This window comes from Ursus maritimus, unplaced genomic scaffold (genome assembly GCF_017311325.1).
Source record: "Ursus maritimus isolate PB19 unplaced genomic scaffold, ASM1731132v1 scaffold_27, whole genome shotgun sequence".
Lineage (NCBI taxonomy): Eukaryota > Metazoa > Chordata > Mammalia > Carnivora > Ursidae > Ursus > Ursus maritimus.
The window spans coordinates 34,442,451-34,466,907 of NW_024425230.1; the positions used below are offsets into that span (position 1 = coordinate 34,442,451).

General features: G+C 52.3%; 1 protein-coding gene across 1 annotated transcript in view; it reads right to left on the reverse strand.

Moving 5' to 3' along the window:
• Positions 1 to 479: 479 nt before the first annotated feature.
• NOX5 (NADPH oxidase 5) overlaps positions 480 to 24,457 on the reverse strand; it is a 31,149-nt gene continuing 7,171 nt past the window's right edge. Inside the window, exons 4-16 of the mRNA XM_040643056.1 lie at positions 23,440 to 23,674; positions 22,044 to 22,197; positions 21,628 to 21,809; positions 20,549 to 20,731; positions 18,877 to 19,009; positions 16,788 to 16,930; positions 14,899 to 15,090; positions 13,218 to 13,262; positions 12,759 to 12,883; positions 12,352 to 12,436; positions 11,340 to 11,439; positions 2,204 to 2,370; positions 480 to 1,274 (exon numbers count right to left, since the gene is read on the reverse strand). Coding sequence (XP_040498990.1) covers positions 1,143 to 1,274; positions 2,204 to 2,370; positions 11,340 to 11,439; positions 12,352 to 12,436; positions 12,759 to 12,883; positions 13,218 to 13,262; positions 14,899 to 15,090; positions 16,788 to 16,930; positions 18,877 to 19,009; positions 20,549 to 20,731; positions 21,628 to 21,809; positions 22,044 to 22,197; positions 23,440 to 23,674 — 1,876 coding nt within the window. The 3' untranslated portion in view covers positions 480 to 1,142. The remainder of the gene's footprint in view (positions 1,275 to 2,203; positions 2,371 to 11,339; positions 11,440 to 12,351; positions 12,437 to 12,758; positions 12,884 to 13,217; positions 13,263 to 14,898; positions 15,091 to 16,787; positions 16,931 to 18,876; positions 19,010 to 20,548; positions 20,732 to 21,627; positions 21,810 to 22,043; positions 22,198 to 23,439; positions 23,675 to 24,457) is intronic.

Genomic DNA, 24,457 nt, shown 5'->3' on the forward strand with positions numbered 1-24,457 from the left:
AAGGTACTCCGGCCACACGGTGACAGATGCGACAGAGGCTGCCTGGGGAGAAGACGCTGAGACACAGAGCCAGGCGGGGATGGAAGATGCATGTCCCGAGCCCTGATGCTGATGTCTCATTCTCCTCTCACAACAACTGCGACCGGGCGATGTCATCAGGGCCATTTTTCAGATGAAGAGTCAGACTCAGAGAGGTGGCCAGGGAGGCTGGCTCAAGTGAGTTCAAGTAACGAGCTGCATGCTTTCCAGGCACACTGCCTTCCTGTGTCCCCCTCACATGGACACACACACACACACACACACACACAGTCTCCTTCCTATTTCTGTGATGACTCAGTACATGGGGAGAAGGGAGAAACCAACATGTGGAGCCAGGAAGGGACACAGAGGGACACACGCAGGGGAGAGGCAGAGGGAGAGAGGCAGGGAGGAAAGGAGACACAGACCGCTAGGGAGACAGCGACAGAGAGAGAAGTAGGCAATGTGCTGCTTATTTATTCCGAAGAGGATGGATTTTGAATAAAATACATCTTCCGGGTCTCCTCCCCAGAGCTTCACAATCAGAATTCCTGGGAGTGGGATCCAGGAGTCTACAGGTAAAGAAAGGTCTTGTGAATACGGCAAAGCGTGCTCTGAAATGGACAGAGGGACAGATGCATAATACACAGAAAGGCAAATACAGCAAACTGCTAACAGAGGAATCCAGCAAGTGGGTATGCCTGTCCACTCTGCAATTCTTTTAGCTGTCTGTATGTTCGCGAAGCTTCATAATACAAGGTTGGGATAAAATCCTGAATGACTGTGATGATTAGGCAGGTGCGGGACCACCGTTGCAGGGGAAGGCTCCCTCAGAGGACTTTCGGAGGGCCAGTGGCCTGGGAAGCCCCCTCCCCTGCCCCTTCCAGAGCTGCCGGCCTCTGGCGTGGTCAGTTTCTCAGCAATCCCAGAATGCACGGCAGCACCACGCAGGCCGCCACCCTCTGCCCTGGGTCTGGAAGGAAGTCCATCTGGCCCTGGGCGCTCCCACTCTGGGTGTGGAACAGGACCAGGTGGGTCCTCTGAGGCTGGCCTCTGTGGGGCTTGGGAGCGCTGTGATGGAGTTGGCTGGCAGTGTGGGTTGGGCAGAACTGGGAGGGATGAGGCTAAAAGTTCTCTTGGAAGAATTTGAAGCCGAACTGCTCACAGTGGCCCTTGAGCACCTTGGCCAGGGCTGGGGAGCCACAGAAGAACACCTGCACCTTGCCCTTCTTCTCAGCGGCCACTTTCTGGAACACCTGGAGCCCACGCGGGGGAGGAGAGAGCAGAGGCAGGGGAGTGAGCCTGTGGTGTAAGGACACACCCAGCTGGAGCTGACAACATCGTGTGTCGGCAGCCACGTCCCTCTGTCCCCACGAGGAGCTCCAAGGCACAGATGCTTGGCTTCAGAGCAGAGGGTCCAACACGCAGCCATTCATTTAGGGGCCAGTGGCTCAACCCCAGGAAGGGGCTGGACCAGAAAGACCCACATCTGGAGCACGTCTGCGGGGAGACTGCAGTGTTGGGGGGCAGCAGTAGGGCCCCACGGGCACGCTGAACCCCGGACATCCCACTACTGCTCCGCCGGTCACGTGCCTCCGTTGAGATGTCTCTTTCCTAAAGTCCAGCCGTCCCCCCAGTGAAGACCCTTTCCCACCCCAAATTCTGCTTACGGAGGCCACTGCGGAAAGCCCTCATTGGTGCCCTAATCTCTCTGGGCGTGACTATCGCCCGCAGACTGAAAAGCAGTACCTTCCGGCACCTCACACGAACTGCACTCTGGTAAGTGCTCGGGGGAAGAATAATTTAAAAACCTATCTGAGAAATAAAATAGAAAGACTGCAAACTGTTGTGCCTTTGGGCCTCAGTCTTTCCATGTGTACTGAGAAGGATAGGACTTGGTGCTTGCCCAAGACCCCGTCTACTCAGGCCTTCTGACCCCGGTTCCTAGGGAGTCAGGGCTGGGGGAGGCCTAGGAGGTCAAACTGGCTAGCTTCTTCTCTGAACAGATGGGGAAACTGAGCCCAGTGATGGAACAAGGTGAGCCCATGATAGCTCCCAGCTGGACCCTGGATGCTGGCCTCGTGCTCGGTCCCCACCTGCTTGGCCCTAATCTCCCCAGCCACTGCCCTAGGCTCTCAGCCCCACTGGTCCCCCTGCAGGTGGCGGGGCTCTCGCTGGCCTTTACCTTGTTCCAGTCAGGCCGCCCAGGCTGGGTACGTGTCTGGAGGCCCGTGATGGAGTCCTTCTTCTCCTTCTTGGCCAGGAGGTCGAGGGCCATCTGCAGGCCGATGGCCTTCATGTCATTCTTGCCCAGTGCAGAGGTCATGTACATATGCAGCTCCAGGAAGGGGCCTGGGTGTGGGAGGCAAAGGCAGCACTGAGGGGCTGGCGCCCGTGATAGCGACAGGGCAGGATGTCGGGCCCGTGCCCCGGGGCTTGGAGCGAGAGCACGAGTGCTCAGAACTCACACCTTCAGCCACTGTGCTCGCCACAACCTCCAAGCGCCCAGCGCTTTAGAAAGGCAAGATGGCCCACTGCTGGAGGGTACACAGTGCCGCATCCGCTGTCTGACCTGCACCCCACAGCACCCCAGGACTTGAAGGGGAAACGCACCCCAGGGCGGCACAGCAGTCCTTGGGCTCCGAAGATCATGCCCTGTCACACCTCATGGTGTCTGTTCAGTCTGGTTGGGGACAGAGGCCAGGCACAGCCAAAAAGATAACCGAGACCGAAGGGTCAAGGGTTGAATGAGTGGGTCAGATGGCAAATGCTACCGATCTATAGAGAAGAGCTGGAGCCGGTGGAGCTGCTTTCTGGGAGGGTGGGGACTGGGACAGGTCTTGGGAGAGGGGCACGATTCCAAGCTGGGAGGGGGTGTGGGAAAGGAGGGCATCCTAAGAAGGGGAGACAGATGAGCCAAGGATGAGAAGCTGGGACAGATGTGTTTGTGGGGCGTGAGGTGACTGCCTGCTTAGAGTGCGGGATCCTTGAACGGGGCAGCAGGAGATGGGAGATGAGATGGGACACACGCTGAGGCCGCAATGGGAAGGGTCTTGAGTGCCCAGCAGGCCAAGGCGGGCCGGTAGTGGGTATCGGAGCAGGGTGTGATAGGATGAGAGCCGCATCCCAGAAGGGGAGCCAGAGGACAGCAGGGACAGGGCAGAGATTGGCCTGGATCTGCCTGGACACAGGCCCGGATACTGGCAGGTGTCCACTGCTCAGTGCCTGCAGTGGGACGGGTTTGCTGAGATACTGATCCCTTCTGCTCTCAGGGCAATGGGAGCTCCCTGGTGGGCCCCTCTGTGCTCAAGCAGCGGCCTCCGTTTTCCCTGCTACGACAGATAAATGTTATCATTTTCCACGTGGGCCACGCCAGGGAAGAGGCTGGCAGATACCACCTTCCACTTGCACACTGGTCCAAGCCAGGAATGATGGTCCTTCCACTTGTGCATTGGTCCGAGCCAGGAATGATGGTCCTTCCACTTGCGCATTGGTCCGAGCCAGGAATGATGGTCCTTCCACTTGCACATTGGTCGAAGCCAGGAATGATGGTCCTTCCACTTGCGCATTGGTCCGAGCCAGGAATGATGGTCCTTCCACTTGCGCATTGGTCCGAGCCAGGAATGATGGTCCTTCCACTTAAGCATTGGTCCGAGCCAGGAATGATGGTCCTTCCACTTGCGCATTGGTCCGAGCCAGGAATGATGGTCCTTCCACTTGCGCATTGGTCCGAGCCAGGAATGATGGTCCTTCCACTTGCGCATTGGTCCGAGCCAGGAATGATGGTCCTTCCACTTGCGCATTGGTCCGAGCCAGGAATGATGGTCCTTCCACTTGCGCATTGGTCCGAGCCAGGAATGATGGTCCTCCCACTTGCGCATTGGTCAGAGCCAGGAATGATGGCGCCTGATCTGGGACGTTGGCTCCACAAGCTGATGATCACTTCATCCTTCTCCTCTCCCAAGACCAAAGGATTCATGCCATCCCAGCCAGCTCTCTATTATTTCACATGCTCCATTAGCCCCCTTTTCCCTTGGCTTAAGGCCTCAGTCCCTGTTAAAATGCAAATGGCTAGGAGGGAGAATCCATTTTATTTCACCTATCACTTCACTTGAGTAGGGCAGGGCGGCGTGGGAAGGAACGAGAGGTACCATGAGGGACACCCGCCTGAGAGAGCCCTGACCCTTCTTCCACTCCCTCAGAGTCCCTATCCCCCAGAGAGGGGGAAGGGGAAAGCGACACCGTGGTGGGAGGGAGAAGGAGGCGCTCCGGAGAAGGACCTGACATGGGGTTTCCGCCCTCTCCAAAACTGTTGTGTTTGAGACGGTCATTCTATCTCTGGGACATTCTCTTAAGGAAATCATCCAAAGGGAGGAAATAAACTCTGTGCACATACATATTAATTGCAGCTTTATATATGATAGTGGAGAATCAGAAAAATGTGTCCCGTAGCAGGAGCGTGGCAGACCACTGACTGTACCATACATCGTATAGCGGTGAAATACTACTACTACTAGTACTACTGCTACTACTACTACTACTGCTGCTGCTGCTACTACTACTACCACCACTGCTACTGCTGTCACTGCCGCTACTACTATTGCTACTGTGAGTGCTACCACTGCTATTGTTGCTGCTACTGCTACTATGAATAGTACTGCTGCTGCTACTATGACTATTGCTACTACTACAACTATTGCTCCCACTGCTATTGTTGCTGCTACTCCTACTACGACTATTGCTACTACTGCTACTACTACTATGACTATTACTACTACAGCTACTGCTACTACGACTATTCCTACCACTGCTACTACTTCCATTGCTACTACAGCTACTGCTACTATGATTGCTACTACTACCATTACTACCACTGCTAACATAGCCACTGCTACAACTACTACTGCTGCTGCTGCTACTATTGCTACTACAGCTACTGCTACTATGACTATTACTACTACAGCTACTATGACTATTACTATCACAGCTACTGCTACTACTACTATTGCTACTATTTCTATTGCTACTACAGCTACTGCTACTACTACGATTACTACTGCTGCTACTAGTACTACAGCTACTATAGCTACTACTATTCATACTATTGCTGCTACTACTACTGCTACTACTATGATCGCTACTACAGCCACTGCTACCACGATTGCTACTACTGCTACTACTACTGCTATGACTACCACTGCCGCTGCTACTATTGCTACTACTACTACTGCTACTACTATTGCTACCGCTGCTACTAGTACTATTCCGACTGCTGCTGCTTGCTTTACTGAGCAGTTAGTAAGCTCCAGTCACTGTTCTGTGTGCAGCACAGAGGATCTCATTGAGCCCTCATGACAACCCTATGAGGTGGGTTGTCCATCCATATTTTTCGCATGAGGAAATTGAAGCAAAGCAGTTAAATAATGTCCCCAAGTTTTTTTTTTAAGATTTTATTTGTTTATTTTGACAGAGAGACAGCTAGCGAGAGAGGGAACACAAGCAGAGGGAGTGGGAGAGGAAGAAACAGGCTCCCAGCGGAGGAGCCTGATGTGGGGCTCGATCCCAGAACGCCGGGATCACGCCCTGAGCCGAAGGCAGACGCTTAACCGCTGCGCCACCCAGGCGCCCCAATAATGTCCCCAAGTTTTGGTAGCTATAATGGGATAGAATAAAGATTCAAACTCAAACAGAATATTTGAAGCTTAAGCTGTAGAAATTAAAAGCGATAGGCCACACATTCTTGAACTCCAACCTTGGTAAATAATTAAAGTTGAAATCAGAAGTCACGGGTTTCTGTTGCAGTTAATGAAAAACCCTGGAAGAAATCTGAGGTAATAAAGTTGTTGACTCAAGTGGCTTTGAGAATGCAAAGCACCAGGTTTGCTGTTATCCTTTGTTTACACAGATTCGGAAGGAGCAAATAGCAAATATTTATATACCAGTAACCAGGAAATGTAAATGAAATCTAAACTCCCCCCCCCAGCTTGTCATCCTAAAATTGAGTTTCTAATAAATTAATATACATAAAAGTATTGAGAACGACATCGAGGCTCTATAAATATTTGCTATAATTGTTATTTACAAGAAAGGGCGAGGAGCTTTATTGCCACATTCTGAAGTTTACCAGTTCTGTTTCAAACACTGTTGACTTGTGCTTCAGGGCTTTGCACATTTGTTATAATAAACCACATCTGTTTGCATGTTTCTCATAAAAAAACTGCGTTTGATTACTTGAACTTATAAACTTTTATCATAGGAATTTTAATTCACTCATGGAAGCCTTAGGATCATTAAACACCCAAATAAGGTCTGGTTCCACGGAACTTAACCAGTAAAACCTCCCCCGCACCAGTTCTCTAAAGTTAGAGGCATATCTAAAGCTATTCCTCCTCATATGAGTTATTTTGTAGGTAAAACAAAACAATGATTCTAACAGGTTAACTTGAAAACACAGCATCCCATAAAGGTGACCTGTGAAGGCTACGACGAGCCCAGAGAGACACACTATCGCACAGACTAAGCCTTGTCTCGGCACGAAACGTAGGCAGCAACCCTTAGGGGTGGGGAGGGGGACATTCACAACATTCATTTTTTTTTTTTTTTTTAGATTTTATTTATTTATGCGACAGAGAGACCGCCAGCGAGAGAGGGAACACAGCAGAGGAGTGAGAGAGGAAGAAGCAGGCTCCCAGTGGAGGAGCCCGATGTGGAACTCGATCCCGGAACGCCGGGATCACGCCCTGAGCCGAAGGCAGACGCTTAACGACTGCGCTACCCAGGCGCCCCCCACAACATTCATTTTTGATGAAAGCATAAAAGAAGGGACCAACGGGAAAATAATTCGTACGTGCTAAGTTGTTTAACCTGTACCTTAGGCCACTCTCTCCCCCTGTTGACTGTCACCTCCTCAGGACAAATCCTGACCATTCACCCCCAATCCATACCGATGCTTCTCCACCTGTTCATGTCGACTAGCAGCTTATGGACACTAAAAATTTATGTTGGGGGGCGCCTGGGTGGCTCGGTCAGTTGAGCGTCCAACCCTTGGTTTCAGCTCAGGTGGTGAGATCAAGCCCTGCATCGGGCTCTGTGCTCAGCCTGGAGTCTGCTCGAGGTTCTTGCCCTCTCCCCCTCCCCCTGCTTGAACATTCTCTCTCATTCTCTCTAAAAATAAATAAATGTGAAAAAAAATTATGTTGGAGGAAAAAGAATCATATTTACTTTCTCACCTTAAACAACTAGAAAAATGGACAAAAGATATGAAACAATGGTTTCCACACTCATGTGATCAAGCAGCACAGAACTGGGGTCACTGAGAGAGGGGAACAGATGAGGTGAACCCCAGCTTACTGCCTGATGCTGGTCTCACTGCGCTGAGGAGACACAAGGCAGCTAGAATTTGCCAGTCACAAAACTGAGGAAAGGGAACTGCAAAGAAGAAGAGCAAGGGGAAGAAGAGAAAGAGGGAGGGCAGAAGGTGCCTCCAAAAATCTGCATAAAGTTTCCACTAAGTCTTTGGCTGAGTGTTAACCAATACATACAGGAAAGGAAATTACCAGAAAACACTAGGCTGAACGGTACTGGGAGCTCGAACAGAGCTGGGAATAGTTTGTGTTTCCATTAGCAAGAGTGGAGAGATCTTGTAATGTTCAGGGCAGTGCGTGCAGCCCGCAGAAGTGTCGCCCCCCACTAACGCCCACTCTGCACCCACCCTAAGAAAAGATCCAAGCAAGTTGTGAAAGGATCCCAATTCCCCTGAGTAATGTAACCGCGCACCGGAACAAGGTTCAGTACTGTGTAAAGAAATACCACAAAATCCAGAACACACAGCACGCAGTTCACGATGCCTGACATCCAACAAAATTATCGGGCATGCAGAGAAGTAGGAGAGTATGTTCCATAACTAGGAGAAACTGAGTCACTAGAAGCAGACCAAGAAATGACAGAGATGATGGACTCAGACAAACATATCACAGCAAATACTGAAAGTGTGGTTGAGAGAATGTAGAAATAAAAGAAAGAACCCAGGATGAAGAGAGAAATGGAAGTCATAGAAGAGACCCAAATGGAACTTCTGGAGAAGAAAAATATGACACAAATGAAAACACAATGGACAGGATTAATAGCTATTTGGGTCTTTTGGTTTTCCAAATAAATTTTAGAATCAGCTTCTCAGTATCTTATTTACTTATTTATTTATTTATATTTTATTTATTTATTTGAGAGAGAGAGATCACGAGCAGGGGAGAGAGGTAGAGGGAGAAGCAGACTCTGGGCTGAGCAGGGAGCCTGATGCAGGACTTGATCCCAGGACCCTGGGTTCATGACCTGAGCTGAAGGCAGATGCTTAACTGACTGCCACCCAGGTGCCCAATTTTTATTTATTTTTAAAAAACATTTATTTATTTATTGGAAAGAGAGAGCGTGCATGAGTGGGGGGAGGGGAAGAGAGAGAATCTCAAGCCGACTCCACACTGAGCATGGAGCCTGATGCAGGGCTCGATCTCACGACCCTGAGATCATGACCTGAGCAGAAATCAAGAGTTGGATGCTTAATGGACTGAGCCACCCAGGCGCCCCTCTCAGTATCTATTTTTAAAAACCTGCTGGGATTTTGATGAGGATGGAATGGATGGATTAGGTGCTGCAGAAGAAAAGATCAGTGAACGTGAAAACATACAGCAGAAAACTCAAAAATGAAGCACAGATGGGGGGGGGACAAAGTCTCAGTGACCTGTGAGATATCCAGCAGCCTAACCGTGTAAGTGAGGTGACAGGAAGGAGAGACAAAATAAAAATATGCAGAGAAAGAATGACTGAAATTTACTCAACTTTGAAGAAAACTAGGAAAACAAATTTGATGAAAACGTGTCCATCCATCCCAGAAATTCAATGAATTACAAATACAAGAAACATAGAGAAAACCACTTCTCAGAAATGTTCTGTAGTTTGTAGTGTACAGACTTGCTCGCATTTTGCTAAATTTATCCTTAAGTATTTCATGTTTTTAAAATTTCGGTTTAAAGCTTCTCATTACTAATTATCTGTTGCTAGTAAATAGGAATACAATCGATCTCGTGACCTAGTGTCCTCTACCCTGTGGAACTCACTAGGGGACCGATGGAAGTGAAGAGCGAACACTGCAAAACTTCCGGAAGAAAACATAAGAGAAAATACCCATGACCTTGGTGAGACAGAGATTTTAGACAGGACACAGAAGGATGAAGAATAAAAGAAAAAATCGGATAAACTGGACATAACTGAAATTTCAAAATGTTGTCCTTCAAAAGGCAGTTTAAGAAAATGAAAAGACAGGGGCACCTGGGTGGCTCAGTCGTTAAGCGTCTGCCTTTGGCTCAGGGCGTGATCCCCGAGTCCTGGGATCGAGCCCCACATCGGGCTCCCAGCTCTGCTATGAGCCTGCTTCTTCCCCTCCCACTCCCCCTGCTTGTGTTCCCTCTCTCGCTGGCTCTCTCTCTCTGTCAAATAAATAAATACAATCTTAAAAAAAAACAAAAAAAGAAGATGAAAAGACAAACCACAGACAGGGAGAATGTATTTATCAAATGTGCCCCTGACACGGACCGGTTTCCAGAATACATAAGGAACTCTTACAACTTAGTAAAACAGAAGGCAAACATCTAGGTTTAAGGAGTGGACAAAATATTTGAACGGACACTTTACGAATGCACAAACGGCAAACAGGAACGTGAAAATACGTTCAGCATCATCAGTCGTTAGGGAAATGCAAATCGAGAGCACACCGAGATACTGCTACGTACCCACTAGAGTGGCTAAAACGAAAGACACTGCCAATACCAAATGTTGGCAAGGTTGCAGAGCTACCGGAACTCTCATCCATTGCTGTTGGAAACACTGAATGGTAAGGCCACTTTGGAACACCGGTTTGGCCGCTCCTTACAAAGTTAAACTTAACACATACCATACTACCCAGCAAATACGCCCACACAAAGACTTGCAGGCACATGTTCAGGGCGGCTTTATTCCAAATGGCCAAAAAGTAGAAATAACTCTAACATCCATGCCCAAGTGAATGGCAAAACAGCTTGCGGTATATCCATAAGATAGGACACCGCCAAGGAATTAGCTACTTTCTTTTTTTTTTTTTAAGATTTTATTTATTTCTGTGACAGGGACAGCCAGCAGAGAGGGAACACAAGCAGGGGGAGTGGGAGAGGAAGAAGCAGGCTCATAGCGGAGGAGCCTGATGTGGGACTCGATCCCGGAACTCCGGGATCACGCCCTGAGCCGAAGGCAGATGCTTAATGACTGCGCTACCCAGGCGCCCCGGAATTAGCTACTTTCTAATACACGCAGCAACATGGGTGAGTCTCCAAGATGTTATGTTAAGTGAAGGAAGTTAGAAATCACGGCACATCCTATGATCCACTTACAGGAGATTCTAGAAAAGGCAAAACTGTAGTGATTGAAAGCAGATCAGTGGTTGCCGGGGGCCGCAAATGGCAACAGGGCGTTGATGCAAAGGAGAATGGGCAAACTTTGGGGGTAACAGAAATGCCGCATGTTTTGACTGTGGTGGGGGTTACATAGCTGTACACATTTGTCATAATGTCATGATAGTCCTTGTAAACTTGCATTGGTGGATGTTATGGCATGTAATTTATCCCTTAAAAACTAAAAAAAAAAAAAAAGAGTCATCTGAAAGCACATTAGGATGGACATTCCTGGTGAGGGGAGCCTGGGTGGCTCAGTGGTTAAGCGTCTGCCTTCAGCTCGGGTCATGATCCCAGGGAACTGGGATCGAGCCCCGCATCGGGCTCCCTGCTCGGTGGAGTGCCTATTTCTCCCTCTGCCTCTCCCCCCTGCTCTTTCTTTCTCTCTCAAATGAATAATAATAATAATAATAATAATAATAATAATAATAAAACGATGTACGTTCCTGGGCCCTGCTCTCAGAGATCCTGATTTGAAAGGCTGGGATGAGGCCTGGGAATCGAAATTTTCATCAGGTGCTCATCATGAATGAAAAGAAATGCCACAAAAGAGAGAAATTAGAAAAAAAGGAGGATACACATTTTTGTAAAATGTGAAAAAGAAAAAATATGAGGAGATCCTTTAAAACGCCTGGAATAGTCTGGATAGCTGGATGGGATGATGAATACCTTTCTCTCCTCTTTTTTTGGTTTTATAAATGTCACATTTTGGTGGGGGGAGAAAAACCGTTCCTCTCTCCCCCACATTTTTGATAGGAATGGAATAATCTACACACCCTCTTCACAAGCCCCGGAGCCCGAACCCCCGCCTGCTGCCATCCTCCCCAGGCCCTGCCCCTCTCCTACCCTCTTGTTCCATCTCGGCCTGGTCCATCTCCAGCTTGGTCAGCAGGCTCACAAACCACTCGAAAGAGCGCTGGTCTCGGTTGATCCAGATGAAGTCCACCTGGGGAGAGGGCCCTTCTGTTCAGAGCCGGCACTGCCTCGGTCACAGCACGCTCGCACCTGCGGTCCCCAGTGCCTGCATGACCACCCTGGTGTTAGCAGGGCGCACACTATCATCCCCATTTAACAGAGGGGGAAACTGAGGCTTGCAGCGCTAGGAACCTTGCCTAGGTCATGGAGCAGCACGGGATCAGGACCCAGGTTCCTGACTGCCAGGTCAGGATTTTCTGTAAACCTATTGTTTATAGCAAGCAGTGTTCTGAAATATTAAGCTTGCAAAGAACCCAGAAGGACAATAGTTAATTTTTTTTATAGAAAAAAATTTTTTAAAGATTTTATTTATTCATTTGAGAGAGAGAGAGAGAGAGAGAGAACGAGAACACAAGGGAGAGGGAGAAGCAGGCTCTTCGCTGAGCAGGGAGCCCCACATGGGGCTTGATCCCAGGACCTGGAGATCACGACCCGAGCTGAAGGCAGATACCCAATCATCTGAGCCACCCAGGCACCCCAGTTAATTATTTTTTTTCAGAAGCTCTTTTAAGTGGCCTATACAAAATAATGAATTTTCAAAAGGCAAACGTTTTCATTTTTAAAGCCACCACCAGGTGATGGCTAGTTCACATCATGGCCATAACTGGACCCCAGCTGCCTGACTTTCAGGCTCCGAGGTCTTTAGTGGGAGTCCATCTTCTGGGCCCAGAATGCCTCCCAGAGGTGACGGGGGAGTCCTGGATGGCTTGGGAGGCACCAGGAAGAAGATGGGGTGTTGAAGGAAGCATAGAGACCAGTCATTCCAAGCAGGGAGGAAATCCGTCTGTCCCTCCCCTGCACCTGCCCAAGAGAGCCTGCTCTGGTTCAGGGAGGTTTCCAGGGGAGAAGGTCCAGAGGCCTGCCTGTAGGAGGCGACACTCACCTTATGGAGCTTCATGTCCTCATCCTGGATGCTATCCATCCAGGAGTGCTGGCAGCTGGGGCAAATATGCTTCCTCTTCTGGTGCCTGAGGGGAGGCAATGAGTGATTTTGAATTTGGGGAGGGTATGAGACTTCTCAGTCCAAAGAATAGTGCAGGGGATGGGGGCAAGGGGCGGGGTGGCAGGGAGCCAAAAGAGAGATGGAGGCTGGACATGGGAGGAAAGAGAAAAAAGGGTGAAAGGAGAGAAGGAGGAGGAAGGGGAAGAAAGGAGAGGGGGGCTTCTTGGGACTCTGAAAGAGAAAAAAGGGTGAAAGGAGAGAAGGAGGAGGAAGGGGAAGAAAGGAGAGGGGGGCTTCTTGGGACTCTGCCCCAGGGTGCAGGCAGGGCTGGCAGCCTCTCCACCCACCTGTGCACGATGCTCTGGAGGATGGAAGCAAAGGGGGTGATGCCGATGCCCGCCCCGATGAGTACCGCGTGCTCGGAGGCAAAGATCCTGCGGGTGGGGGTTCCGTAAGGGCCATCGATGTAGCACTGTGAACGGGGGGCGTTGGAGGAAAGAGAGGGCTGCTGGGTGCCTGGGAGAGCTGGACCTCAAGGCTTCAGCAACCCCCCGTTATATGCACGCAGTCACCTCCTGGGCTGGAGCCCAGACCTAAGTGGCTCCCACTGTAGTGCTCAGAGCACAAGTCTGGGAGAGCCCTGCAATGTGCGAAGGCAGAGCTGCTGAGAGTGGGACCCGGCACCCATGAAGGGACAGGTTTGGTCCCCTTCTCTGGATACCTGGGGACTTGAGGAACTGGGGTACCTGGGGCTTCTCTTTCTCTGGTTGCAGCAGGGGTCATGTCCGTCCGCCGGAGCCTCTTACCTTGATGTTACAAAACAGGTGGTTCTCAGAGGACATCTCAGAGACCTGCAGGGAGCAGAGAGCTGTGGGCCCATCAGGCAATGCTCAGAGGCCACCCGGCCCTTGCCGGTCTGAGCAACTTTACAGAAAGGGAACTGCTTTCTCTGCCCCAAGCATTCCAGGGAGCACAGAACCCTTTTGAGGGAGAATGTCAGTGATGGGCTGGTAAACTGACTCTTCCGAAAAAGAAAACAACACCAAACTCCTGATGGGTAGTGTCCGGAGATTTCTGGTATAAACGCTGCTGTCATGGCTTCCACTGTAATGACTGTGTCTAACAACTGGCTCTTACAGCTCCTGAAAATCTAACAATCGGCTCTTGTGGTCCAATACAAGTCAGCCTTGGGCAGGGTGGTGGTGGTGACTGGAGAACACTCACTCGCCCCAGTGTCCAGCCAGTCCCATAACTTTCATGTCTCCAGATACACCGCTGGCCTTGAATGTTCTTTTCCCTTGGCCTAGAAGGCCCTTTCCTCTTCCCCAGCTGGCAAATTCCTGCGCACCCTTCAGAGCCCAGCTCAGTTGAAGCAGCTGCTCCTTCTGGAAGCCCTGCCCAGCTGCACCAGGCAGAAAAGCCAATGGCTGGCCTGGCTCACAGCTCCACCCTGCCCTTGGGGACCCTGCTGTGGGCTTGCAGATGGGAGCCACTGAGGGTGGGGAGCAGGCCTCCTCTGTCTGCTCTGCCTGATTGCTTTGCCTGATTGCACACGGCAGACCAGATTTGGGAGGTCGGGGCACTTCCTTCCAGAAGGTGAAGGAAGGAGATCCCACCAAACAGGCCTCAGGGGCCTGGGGTAGTTCTCTGTCTGGTGCTGGAAGGCAGAGTTAGAAGTGACCTTCGCAATCATCCAAAGCGATCACTCACTTCTCCGAAGAGGAACCCGGTCTCAAAGCGTGGGAATGACTTGCCCAAGTTCCCAAAGTGCTCTGGGTAGAGCTGGGTCTCCTGCTGACCGTCCGGTGCTCGTCCCATCACAGCACGTTGCTTCTTGGTGTGGGGGCCCCTGCATGCTGCGGCCCCCACGGTGTCAGACTTGAACTACTGGTGTAGGGGAACACCGCACAAGAGCCACGGTCCTTTCAGCCTCCCGGTTGCAGGGAGAAAGGCTACATCACGGTTAGCCATCTTTAACATGGAACTTACCAGTGCCACCTTTTTTTTTTTTTCTTTTGCAAAAGTGAGACAGAAAAGGAGCAAAAGTGGGAGTTGGAGAGAGAAAGAGGAGGAGCAGTGGGGCTCAGCTTCAGGTTCAGGGCACTAGCAAGCAGGAACATCAGGCAAGAGTGTAATCACATGGGTTTTTATTGATTTTACTTTTCAAGTTATCCTCTGATGCCGGCACAGGCTACCAGGTGGCCATTAAAGACAGCCATCTCAAGCGTCCTTTTAAATGCAATTAGGTTGAAAGTGATGTTGGGGAGTAAGAGAGATGTCAGGTTGGAAAGATTCTCAGTGCAACTATGCAAAAGTTGCAAAGGGGGTGCGCCGCTGGCTGGCTGTGGGGACACCACGTCCTGCCTGGGGCTTCATGCCCGTGGCCTGCCCTTAAGGACTCTCTCCTGAGTTCCAACGACCTACCACCCAGGAGACAGACCCTCTGGCTCTCCCTCCCACCTCCAGCCCCAGCTTCCGCAGCCTTACCTGGCCCAGCTCGGCCGGGGCTCCCCACTGTGTTGGAGCCCCTTCCTTTGTCCCCAGGCTCACCAGGCCTTGGTCCCCCTGCTGTGGAGTTCCCCTGGGCCTGTAGGAGGTCAGCTCCACGGTGACATCCCTGCTGCAGGCCACAGCTCCCTGTACCGAGGTTGCCGAATGGGTGGGCTGGCTCGGCAAACTCTGGTTTCAAAGTGGAAATTGCATTATTATTTAAATCACGAAATCAATACGTGTTAGTTTGTAGAGTTCCATGTTATAGGACTTCAAAGAATAAAGTGAAAAAGTACCCGAAGAAAGCGGAATAGCTCCTCTAAACATTTTTCGATGCCCTCCCAGACTTTTACTTACACACACACACACACACACACACACACTCTTACGTAAATGAAGCCTACCGCTTTCTAACCTGCCTTTTCCACACAGTACATCTAGCTTTCCATGCTAGTCCATTTACATAAATGCATATCCATTTACATACTCTATTTTCAGGGACTTACTATCCCATGATAAGGGTGATGAGTAATTTATTTAGCTACATCCCTATTGTTGGGCATTTCCAGGATTCCCATTTCCTCGTTACTAACAACCACCATATATAAAGTAGCACCTTTCCCGTCTCTATCCCTCTACCCTGATTTATTTTTCTTCATAGCATTGATTTTTCACTTGACACATTACGCATGTATTTGGTTTACAGTCTATCTCTCCCTCCACAAGGTAAGCAGGGACTGCGTCAAGTCTGCTTGCTGATAGATCCCCAGCGTCTGTGCAACTGTCCAATTATCTTCTTAGGACAAAGCCCTACAAATGGGATGGCCGGCCCTATGGGTCTACATATTTAAGATGCTCATACGCGTGGCCAGACTGCCTGCCGGAAAGATTGTGCCAACTCATTCTTTGGCGGTGGGGCCTAAGGTCCCAAAGAAACACAGCCTTTAATGTGTCTACCCCCTGATTCCTGGGGCGCAGGACTCACCTGGCTGGGAAAGTCAGCTTCCTCCTTCCCCTGATGCAGAGCAGAGAACGCCCTGCTTGTTTCTACCCACCCCTTCATTTCCCAAAGCTTTGCATCTTTCTAGAGGGATGCCTGCCTCTGGTCTGGCCTGGCGGGATTCCACCTTATTTTCTCCCCGGACTTTAAATTCCACAAAGGCTTGGCAGGGCTGAGCCGGACGTGGGGCTTCTTTTCCTTTAACCCTGGGCAGGGCTTCCCCATTTTAACATGACTCCCAGCTGAGCGGTACAGTCGACTAGCTTTGTGTCCAGGCACCGTCCGCCTCCTTTGTCTATTCTTACTGTGATCTCGCCTTATTCCTCCAGAACTTCCCAGAGCCCGTATTCATTCCAGACCCTGGCAGCTTGTCAGCTGTGTGGGTTTCGTCAGGGCTCGGAAGGTAACAATGCCGCCACTGGCGCTGTGGACAGGGATGATGAAGGGTCCATGAGGACCCTGCTGTCTGGTCAACTCAGTACTTTACCGGCATTCCTTCCATTGTCGACCCTTAAAATAATCGTGTGAGGAAGGGAGGCCAAGGATGGGAACCGCCTCCAGTTCGTTGATGAGGAAGCTAAGGCTCGGTAAGCTGGAGGTAGGCGAGGCCGTACAGTTCGAACGTGCTGGCGCAGAGACGTGGAGGTGGGTTCTTCTGTTCTCAGTGTCCTCTCTCTTTCCACTGTCCCCCTGGCTTCTAACGGAGGACATGGGACTAGCGAGGACCTGGGGTGGTCAGGCTCTTGGATCACATCATTATGCAGCCATCCAGCCAGTGTATACAGCAGCTGCTCAATGATGGATGCTCACCAGCCGAGAAGACAGCAACACGGTCCCTGTTGGGTTTGTCTCCACGGTGGGCCCTCCCTTCCCCGAAGCCACCTACCTGGGGCCTCCTCTGGCTCCTCCCCTTCCACAAACTCCTTGACAGCTGCTTGGAGCCGCAGTCTGCGGGGCGTGACGTCTTGAAGGACTCATACAGCCTGTTTGTCCACTGGCCTTCGGACCGGACGTGTAGCCAGATGGTGTCTGAGCAAGAGGCAGGGCAAGGGGATGGGGGTTTGGCACTGGCTCCTCCAGCAGGCCTGTCTCACCTGTGGGACTGGAGCTGGGCATTAACTGCTCAAGTCCCAGACTGAATGTCCCTCCTCGGGCCCAAACTAGCGTCACAGCCACGGGACTTGGAAATCTGATCTCTCCAGTGTGAGATCCATGCAGTCAACTTAAGCCTACAAAGGAAGGGTTCAGTCTCTTCTGCCAAGACAGGGGGGCTCCCTGGGGGGTGCGGGCCCTGCCTCCTCCATCAGGCCAGGGTCTCACCATGGCGAGGACCACTCCCTCCCACATTCAGCCAGGGGCTTGTCAATGGCTCTGCACACTGCAGGTGTTCAGTCTGTGGTGGGACCAATGGCTTTCGTTGTGCCCAGTGCCTGGGACGTAACGGGTGCTCATTCAGGTTCTCTACGGAGTGGATGACTGGTAGAAAGGTGGTTTGGGGTGGGTACTCCTCTGCTGAAGGGTACCAGAGAGAATCCACAGCATTAGAGCAGGGAGACTCGGGGCCCAGGAGGCAGGCAGATTCCAAGCTGGACCTTGAAGAAACCCCTTGAAGAAAGGGTCCAGTCAATGACGTCTCCCTATAGTGCACACAGTCACTATAATCATACTAGTATCAGTATAACCGGAATACCATGCAGCCACAAGGAAAGTTCTTGTTTTAAAAGAATGGATGTGCAAAGACCTTCAGGACATACGGTGCACGGAGAAAAAGTGGGCTGCAAAACAGTGTGAACGGTGCGATCCCATGTATGCAAAATTCTCTCTATACCTATAGAACCACGAAGAAATATTAATACAGGGGCACCTGGGTGGCTCAGTCGGTTCCGCGTCTGCCTTCGGCTCAGGTCATGATCCCGGGGTCCTGGGATCAAGTCCCGCATCAGGCTCCTTGCTCAGTGGGGAGCCTGCTTCTCCCTCTCCCTTTGCCTGCCACTCCCCCTGCTTAAACTCTCTCTCTCTCTCAAATAAATAAATAAAATCTTAAAAAAAAAAAGAAATATTAAGACAGATCATCAAAAGACTGACAACGGCTTTCTTTGGATGGAATTGAGGGATTTTAATTTTCTTCTTTACGTATTTCTATACTGTCTGAATTTTCTGAGAGCATATATCTTCTCAAGAAACAAAACAGGAAAGAAGAATAGGAAGAAAACCTCCTTCCCTCTCCTGCCACCAACCCCACCTTTGCCCCGCTGGACCTCCGAGCCACCACTCAGGTGACTCCAGGGCAGGTGGCACGTAGCCTCACGGAGGGAACCCTTGCCTTGGGCCTGCACCCTGAACTGTGGGAGCTGGGGCTCCCTGGGAGGCATCCCGAATGGAACTAAAGCTTTTATAGGGATGAGGCAGAGAAAACAGGCAACCAGGACCCTTTCCCTTTCATGAAGTCGAGCGAGGGTCTTGCTGTCGTGGGTCATGCAAGGCGTTCCCTGCCTGAAGTACCACTCAAGGCGGAAAGCCCGATCCCTGGCCTAGGAAGAGGGCAGAGGTCCAGGAGCAGGCTCTAACAATGACCCGGGACCAGAAGTCCAGCACACACATGGCTGGGGGCCAGAGGTCCGCTGGCCGAAGGGAGGGTGAGCTGAGCAGTTCTGTGGGTGCTGGGGAGCCAGAGAGAAAGGGGAGTGGTCCACAGATGGGGAAGAAGGATTCGAGGGATTCTGCTGCCTCGGGGCTCCACAGGGATGGGGGCGGGGAAGATGCTTGGGCCTCATGCGATCCTCACGGCAGCTTGTCCAGCCCTGACCTCCCCACTCGGTAAGTGTGTGGGCATCTGCTTCCTGGTTTCAGAGGGAGCTTTTGGAGGGTGACTTCGGGTCTCCGGTCTTGTTCACTCCCGTGTTCCTGGTTCCCAGCCTGTGCCCGACACCCGGCAGAACCCCGCAAGTACATGCCCAGCACAAGGGGGGGTGTACCTTTCTGCTCCGGAGCGCTGCTGATGGTGAAGGGATGCCACTCGTAGCGTGCGATGCTGGGGACGTTCAGGTACAAGTAGTCGCCCGGCCTGTAGTGGAAGAGAGGGGGCCTCTCGATGAGGAGGTGGGTGACCTGGGGAGAGAAGAAGGTCAGGGTCATTCGTGCAGGCCCGAAGCGGCCGGGGGCCCCCTGGGCAAGAGGGCAGAGGCCGGGCCGTCCTCCTCCACCACCACCCAGGTGGGCCCCGGACGTCTGACCCTCCCGAACCTGTGAGTGGGGCTCGCCCTGCACCCCTCTGCCAGGCGGGGGGTGAGCTGTGTCTGAAGTGAGGCTCATGGCTTGGTCCCACTTCTCAGGGTGTAAACGCTGCTCTTAGTGGCCCTTCTCTGTAAAGCCCCCTGACTGCTCTAGCCCCTTGCGTGGGACTTCTGTTGCACTTGGCTGGGACTCCGGCCACTCGTGGGCATCTCCCCTGGGAGAATGACATCCCCCTGGACCACAGCTTCAGTTCACTCAGCCGTCACGCGGTGCCAGAGCTGTGTGAAGCACGGAAAGTGTCATCTGTGGTCCTCACAGCCGTTCTCTGAGACGGATGCCATTCTTTCCCCACTCTACAGATGGGAAGCAAGGGCTCCGAACGGCTAAGGAGCTTGCTCAAGGCCACCAGCGAGGAAACCATGGATGGGACACTCATCACGCTGTCAGAGGCCAGAGCCTCGGTATAAAGCACCTCACTTCCCACATCCTCACTCTCAGCTGCCCCGAGGTGAGCCCTCCCGGGACTGCCTTCCTTTCCTCCACAAATGGCCCGGTCACTCAGACACCTGGGAGATGTCCTAGGCTCCTTCCTCTCTCCCACCGGTTACCTCTTGAGTCTTCCTGTGATCTGCCACCCCACCCCCACCCCACACCCCCTGTTTAAGGTCAAGGCCCTGCCGAGCTCTCATCTGCGCATATGCAACAGCCTCCCAACTAGCCATCTTCCAGAGCGACTGCAGGAATCTAGCTGGAACACAAGCCCTCCCGATACCACTGTCCCCTCCCCCCACCTGCTCAGGGGTTCCCGGTTGCCTGCAGGGCAGGAGTCCCCAGGGGCCGCCAGGCCCCGCCCACCCCTTCTCCGCATCTTGGCTCCAGCTGTGCCAAATTACCCATAGTCCCCAAGTACAGTACACCCACTCACAACCCGGTGCCTTTGATGAGGCGCTGTTCCTTCTCCAGCAGTACCCTTCCTTGTCTTGCCTGTCCCACAAACTCCTGCTTGTCTCTCAGAACCCCAACGCGGCATCTCCTTCCTCCTTCGGGAACCTTCCCTGACCTCTCAAGGATAGTTTCGTACTTCCCGAGGTTCTACTCTCGCCCACACAGCCCTGCCCTGTAAGGCAGGGGCCAAGCAGGGCAGGGCCAGAGCCATCTCTGGGTTTCTGCTACCTGGCACAGGGCCTGGCAACTTGCAGGCCCTTAATACATGCTTCGTGAGCTGGTCTGTAGCAGTGTCCTGCCCACCTGCCATTCCTCTGCCTCAAGTGTCACTCCTGAAGGCTAGACCGGATCCTGGACTTTGCTCAACTGCTCCGCTTGCAGGGGCTGTAGCTACCCTAGTCCCTATCTCCTTGGGGTCTAACAGGGTATCCAGCTGCTGCGCTCTCCACCTGCAGCTGCCCTTTGCACCTTGGAGGGAAGGAGATTGACTTCCACGATGCACAGGGCTGCCATGCGGGACATGGCTAGTCCAATGATTTTCTCCAGGAAGAACAAGATGCCAGGGACCAGCAGCCACTTCCAGAAGTTGGGCCCATGCAGAATGAGCAGAATCCACATGGGGAGGTAGGACAGATGGGTCCAGTAGAACACCTGGGAGGGTGGGGAGGAAGGGGGCGGTAAGCTTCCAGAGTTCCACCTGGGGGTGGAACAGGGCCAGAGCTCAGGGCCAACCTCAAAGCCATGGTCATACACACCCTCTCCTGGGGACAGGGCTGGGTAGGAGGTTAGGGGATGGGGAGCTTTGGGGCTTTTTTATTCTGGGGGTTTGGCCCAGGGGTCGTGTAAGGGCTCCCGGTGCCCGCAGCAAACATGTGAAATGTCTGCCTAGGGATAGTCTGGCCAGAGTGGAGTGCCCCCAAACGGTTTTATGGTTTCAGGTCATATGTTTAAGTCTTAATGTATTTTTAGTCAGTTTTGGTGAGTTGTATAAAATAGAGGTTCATTTTCATTCTTTTGCATGTGAATATCAAGTTTTCCCATCACCATTTATTGAAGAGTTTATCTTTACCCCATTGAGTATTCTTGGCTCCCCTGTCATGTACTAATTGACCAAATCTGTGACCTCCTGCATCTTGAGGACGCTACACACAGGGGAGTGAAAATGGAACTAACGTGTTGGGAGCATCTGTGTGCCAGGTGACCAGGTAGTGGCTTCATATGTTATCTCATTTAATTCCTCAAATAACTTCATAGGTACAGAATTATAGGTCCACTTTATAGATAAGGATGCTGAGCGAGCCTCTGCTCCTTCCCCTCCCTGACCCTAGTCTAATCCAATTTGGGCAGGGGGCAGGCCAGCAAAAAGGCAGAATCTTCCAGAGCAAAGCATTTTCCACCTGGCAGACATATACTACGACCCAATCACACACACATAATGTGCAGACCAGCCTGGGTGCTTCCTGGGCTCTGCAGTAATGAGAGGGGACACAGCATGGAATGAAGAGGGGGGCCCAGCCTGGGAGAGCGAAGGGGCAAGGGCTGGACACCTCGAAGTTGCCGCTCCTCCGGATGCAGGAGCTGGAGCAGGCAAGCATAAGCAGCAGCAGCAGCAGCAGCAGGGCCACACCGGTCGGGGAGGCCGAGCCATGGACCCAGCCGATGCCCGGCCTGGTGGTGAGCAGCAGTTCCCAAAACCGGAAGGGGCTGGCCTCGGACTGAGCCTGGAGCGCTGGAGACAAGCACAGGTGAGCTCTTCCCTCTCCACCCTTCCTTTGGGGGTCCCACCCCTCCCCATCAGATACCCACACAGGTAGAGGCTTCCATCCACACCACTGGCTGATACAGGACACCCCTTCCCCACCCACTGGGCCTGCAGGACACACAGGGGCTGTGCCCCACGTCCAGGGCTGGGGGCTGGGGAATGGCCCACCCGGGTTCCCTCCCCCAGTCCCAGGCCACTCACCGAAGTTCACAACGTGGGCCACGGTGTGCACAAGGGAGAGCGCCACCACCACGTAGCCCATGAGTTGGTGGAACTGGATGTTCTGGTCGAGCGGCAGGACCTGGGCCAGCCAGGTGGCCCGCAGCCAGGTCAGGCCTCGCCTGAGCATCAGCACCTGGCCGGACACAGCAGCAGAGAGCCCCCACCTGGCTCGCTCTCGGCCTGTCCTCCTCTCCCCAGCAGCTATCTCCCCGCCTCCCTCTGAGCTGGCTGTGCCTCCCGAATGTCCCTTTCCCCATCTCCCCTGCCCCCCAGCCTTTACTGCTCCCCTAGGTCCTTAGCTGCGGTGTCCAAAGCAGGGTCTCCGGAACTGGGGCAGGAAGAGAAAACGTTACAGAATGACTGATGCTATTACTTTTCCCTAAACACATGAGCAGCACAGAAGCTTTTGCTAATAATTAATATCCGAGTCGACACGGTGCCCTCAATTTGTCTGTATGTCAGACAGGCACGTGTCATGTCTAGTTCTCAAGGTGTCCTGGAGGAAGACCGGGTTTTCCAAAGGGGCTCCTGACCGGGCTCATTTGCTCTCAATGTTTGTGTGCCCAGATCTGTGGACTCGCAGATGACATTGTGTGGTTTTAACCAAGCTAAACTACCCCTCACCGAAAAGCCAAGGAACTTAAAAAGATTCCTTGAGGAGAAAGTGCTGATTGAAAGCGGTGTTAATAATGCAAGAGACCAAGCATATGAGTCATGGGTCTCCGACTCTTGGTACGTAGCCCGTACTGAGGATAAAAATAAAACCCACGTAAGAAGGAGACATTATCAAGAAGGGGATCTGAACTAACGATCCCTGATGGTTAAGGATGAGTCTTGCCTCACGGTGTGCTGTAAGTCTAACGGCTGATGGTAATAGGGCATACATATCATTATAGGTAAATGAGCGCGTACTGGGTCATCGGAAGGGTTTTTTGGTTTTTTTAAATTGAATCAGCGCACAATCAAAAACGCTCTGAGGCCTCAGTCCCTGGCCCAGAGTGTCACGTTCTGACTCATCAGCCTGGCATTCAAGGGCTCTTACCGTGTTCTCTGCTTCGAGTCCTACCTAGGAAGCACCCCACCTGCCCCAGGGCCACTACAGGTTGTAGGGAACCTCACATGGAAAGGGCTCAGCACCGTGACTATACATAGTAAGTGCACAAAAATGCGGCTGTGTGACTACGGACAAGTCACTGCCCCTCTCTGGGCCTCAGTGTCCACCGAGTACTGATTGACCCAGCTGACTTCTGAGGTGCCCTTTGGCCCGGGCACCCCAGGAGTCCACGTGTGGGCCCCTTCGGCTATGAGCAACCTAGGTCAGCATAGCCCCCCGACCCCTGCCCACTTCCCGGGCACCGTGCCCGCGGGGTCCTACCGCGATGAAGCTACAGTCGAAGTTGAGGCACTGGCCGCAGCCCTTGGCCACCATGACGCCGGGGCCGAGGGCCCGGTGCGCGTGGGCCGCCAGCGCGAAGAGCAGCACGTGCAGGCCGGCATAGACGGCCAGGCAGAGCAGGTGGCTGCGGTGGTTGTGCCAGTAGGCGGAGGTCAGAGGGCGGGGCCGGCGCCGGGGCGGCCGGGAGGCGGGGGGCGTCAGCCAGTGCGCAGCGCTGCGAGAGAGGGGCGCTGCTCAGAGGGACCGGCCAGGCGGGCTGCGGACGGGGGCGGGGGGTTCCGCAGGGGACCTAGAGACCCCACCCCCGCTGTAAACCGACCAACTCTCTGGAGCCTCGTGGCAAGCGGCCGGCTTCCCTTTTATACCAGGAAACAGAGAGGTCGAGCGACTTGCTCAGAGTCACACAGCTAGGCAAAGCCGCGCTGGAACTCCCATCTGTCTGATGCCACAATCACGGCTGTTTCTATTACTTCCCTTACTTAGCAACTCAGGGGGGAAAACGGCAATCGAAAAGGATGGAGACATCTGAGATATGTTGTGGTAATTAACCCACAAGTAAGCAAATACACAAAAAGAATGAACTACAAAAGCGGCACTTTCCAGAGCTTGGAGTCAGACAAATTTAAGTGTGTTGTTACACCCCGTCTATTCTATTTTCTGCACAGCTTTTTTCAATTTAGCACTTCTCTAGTTTATGCATTGGCTTACTGGCATAAATTACTTATAAATTAACAGTGCCTGCTCGACCAAGTTGAGTAAGTGTCTGCCTCTGCGGTGATCCTAGGTGAGTTACTTCAGGTGAGGTAACTAATTTCCTTTTGGGCGTTGCCATAAAATGCACTGGTACGTTTGTAAAAATGCCCAGCCCACAGCAGGCGCTTAATACCGTGTAGTTGATTCTGAAAAGACGCTGTAAAACGGAGGCACGACCTTAGCTCCCCGCAGAACAGACCTTTGTCCCTTATAAGCAAGCTGCAGAGGCGGGGCGGGGCTGGGC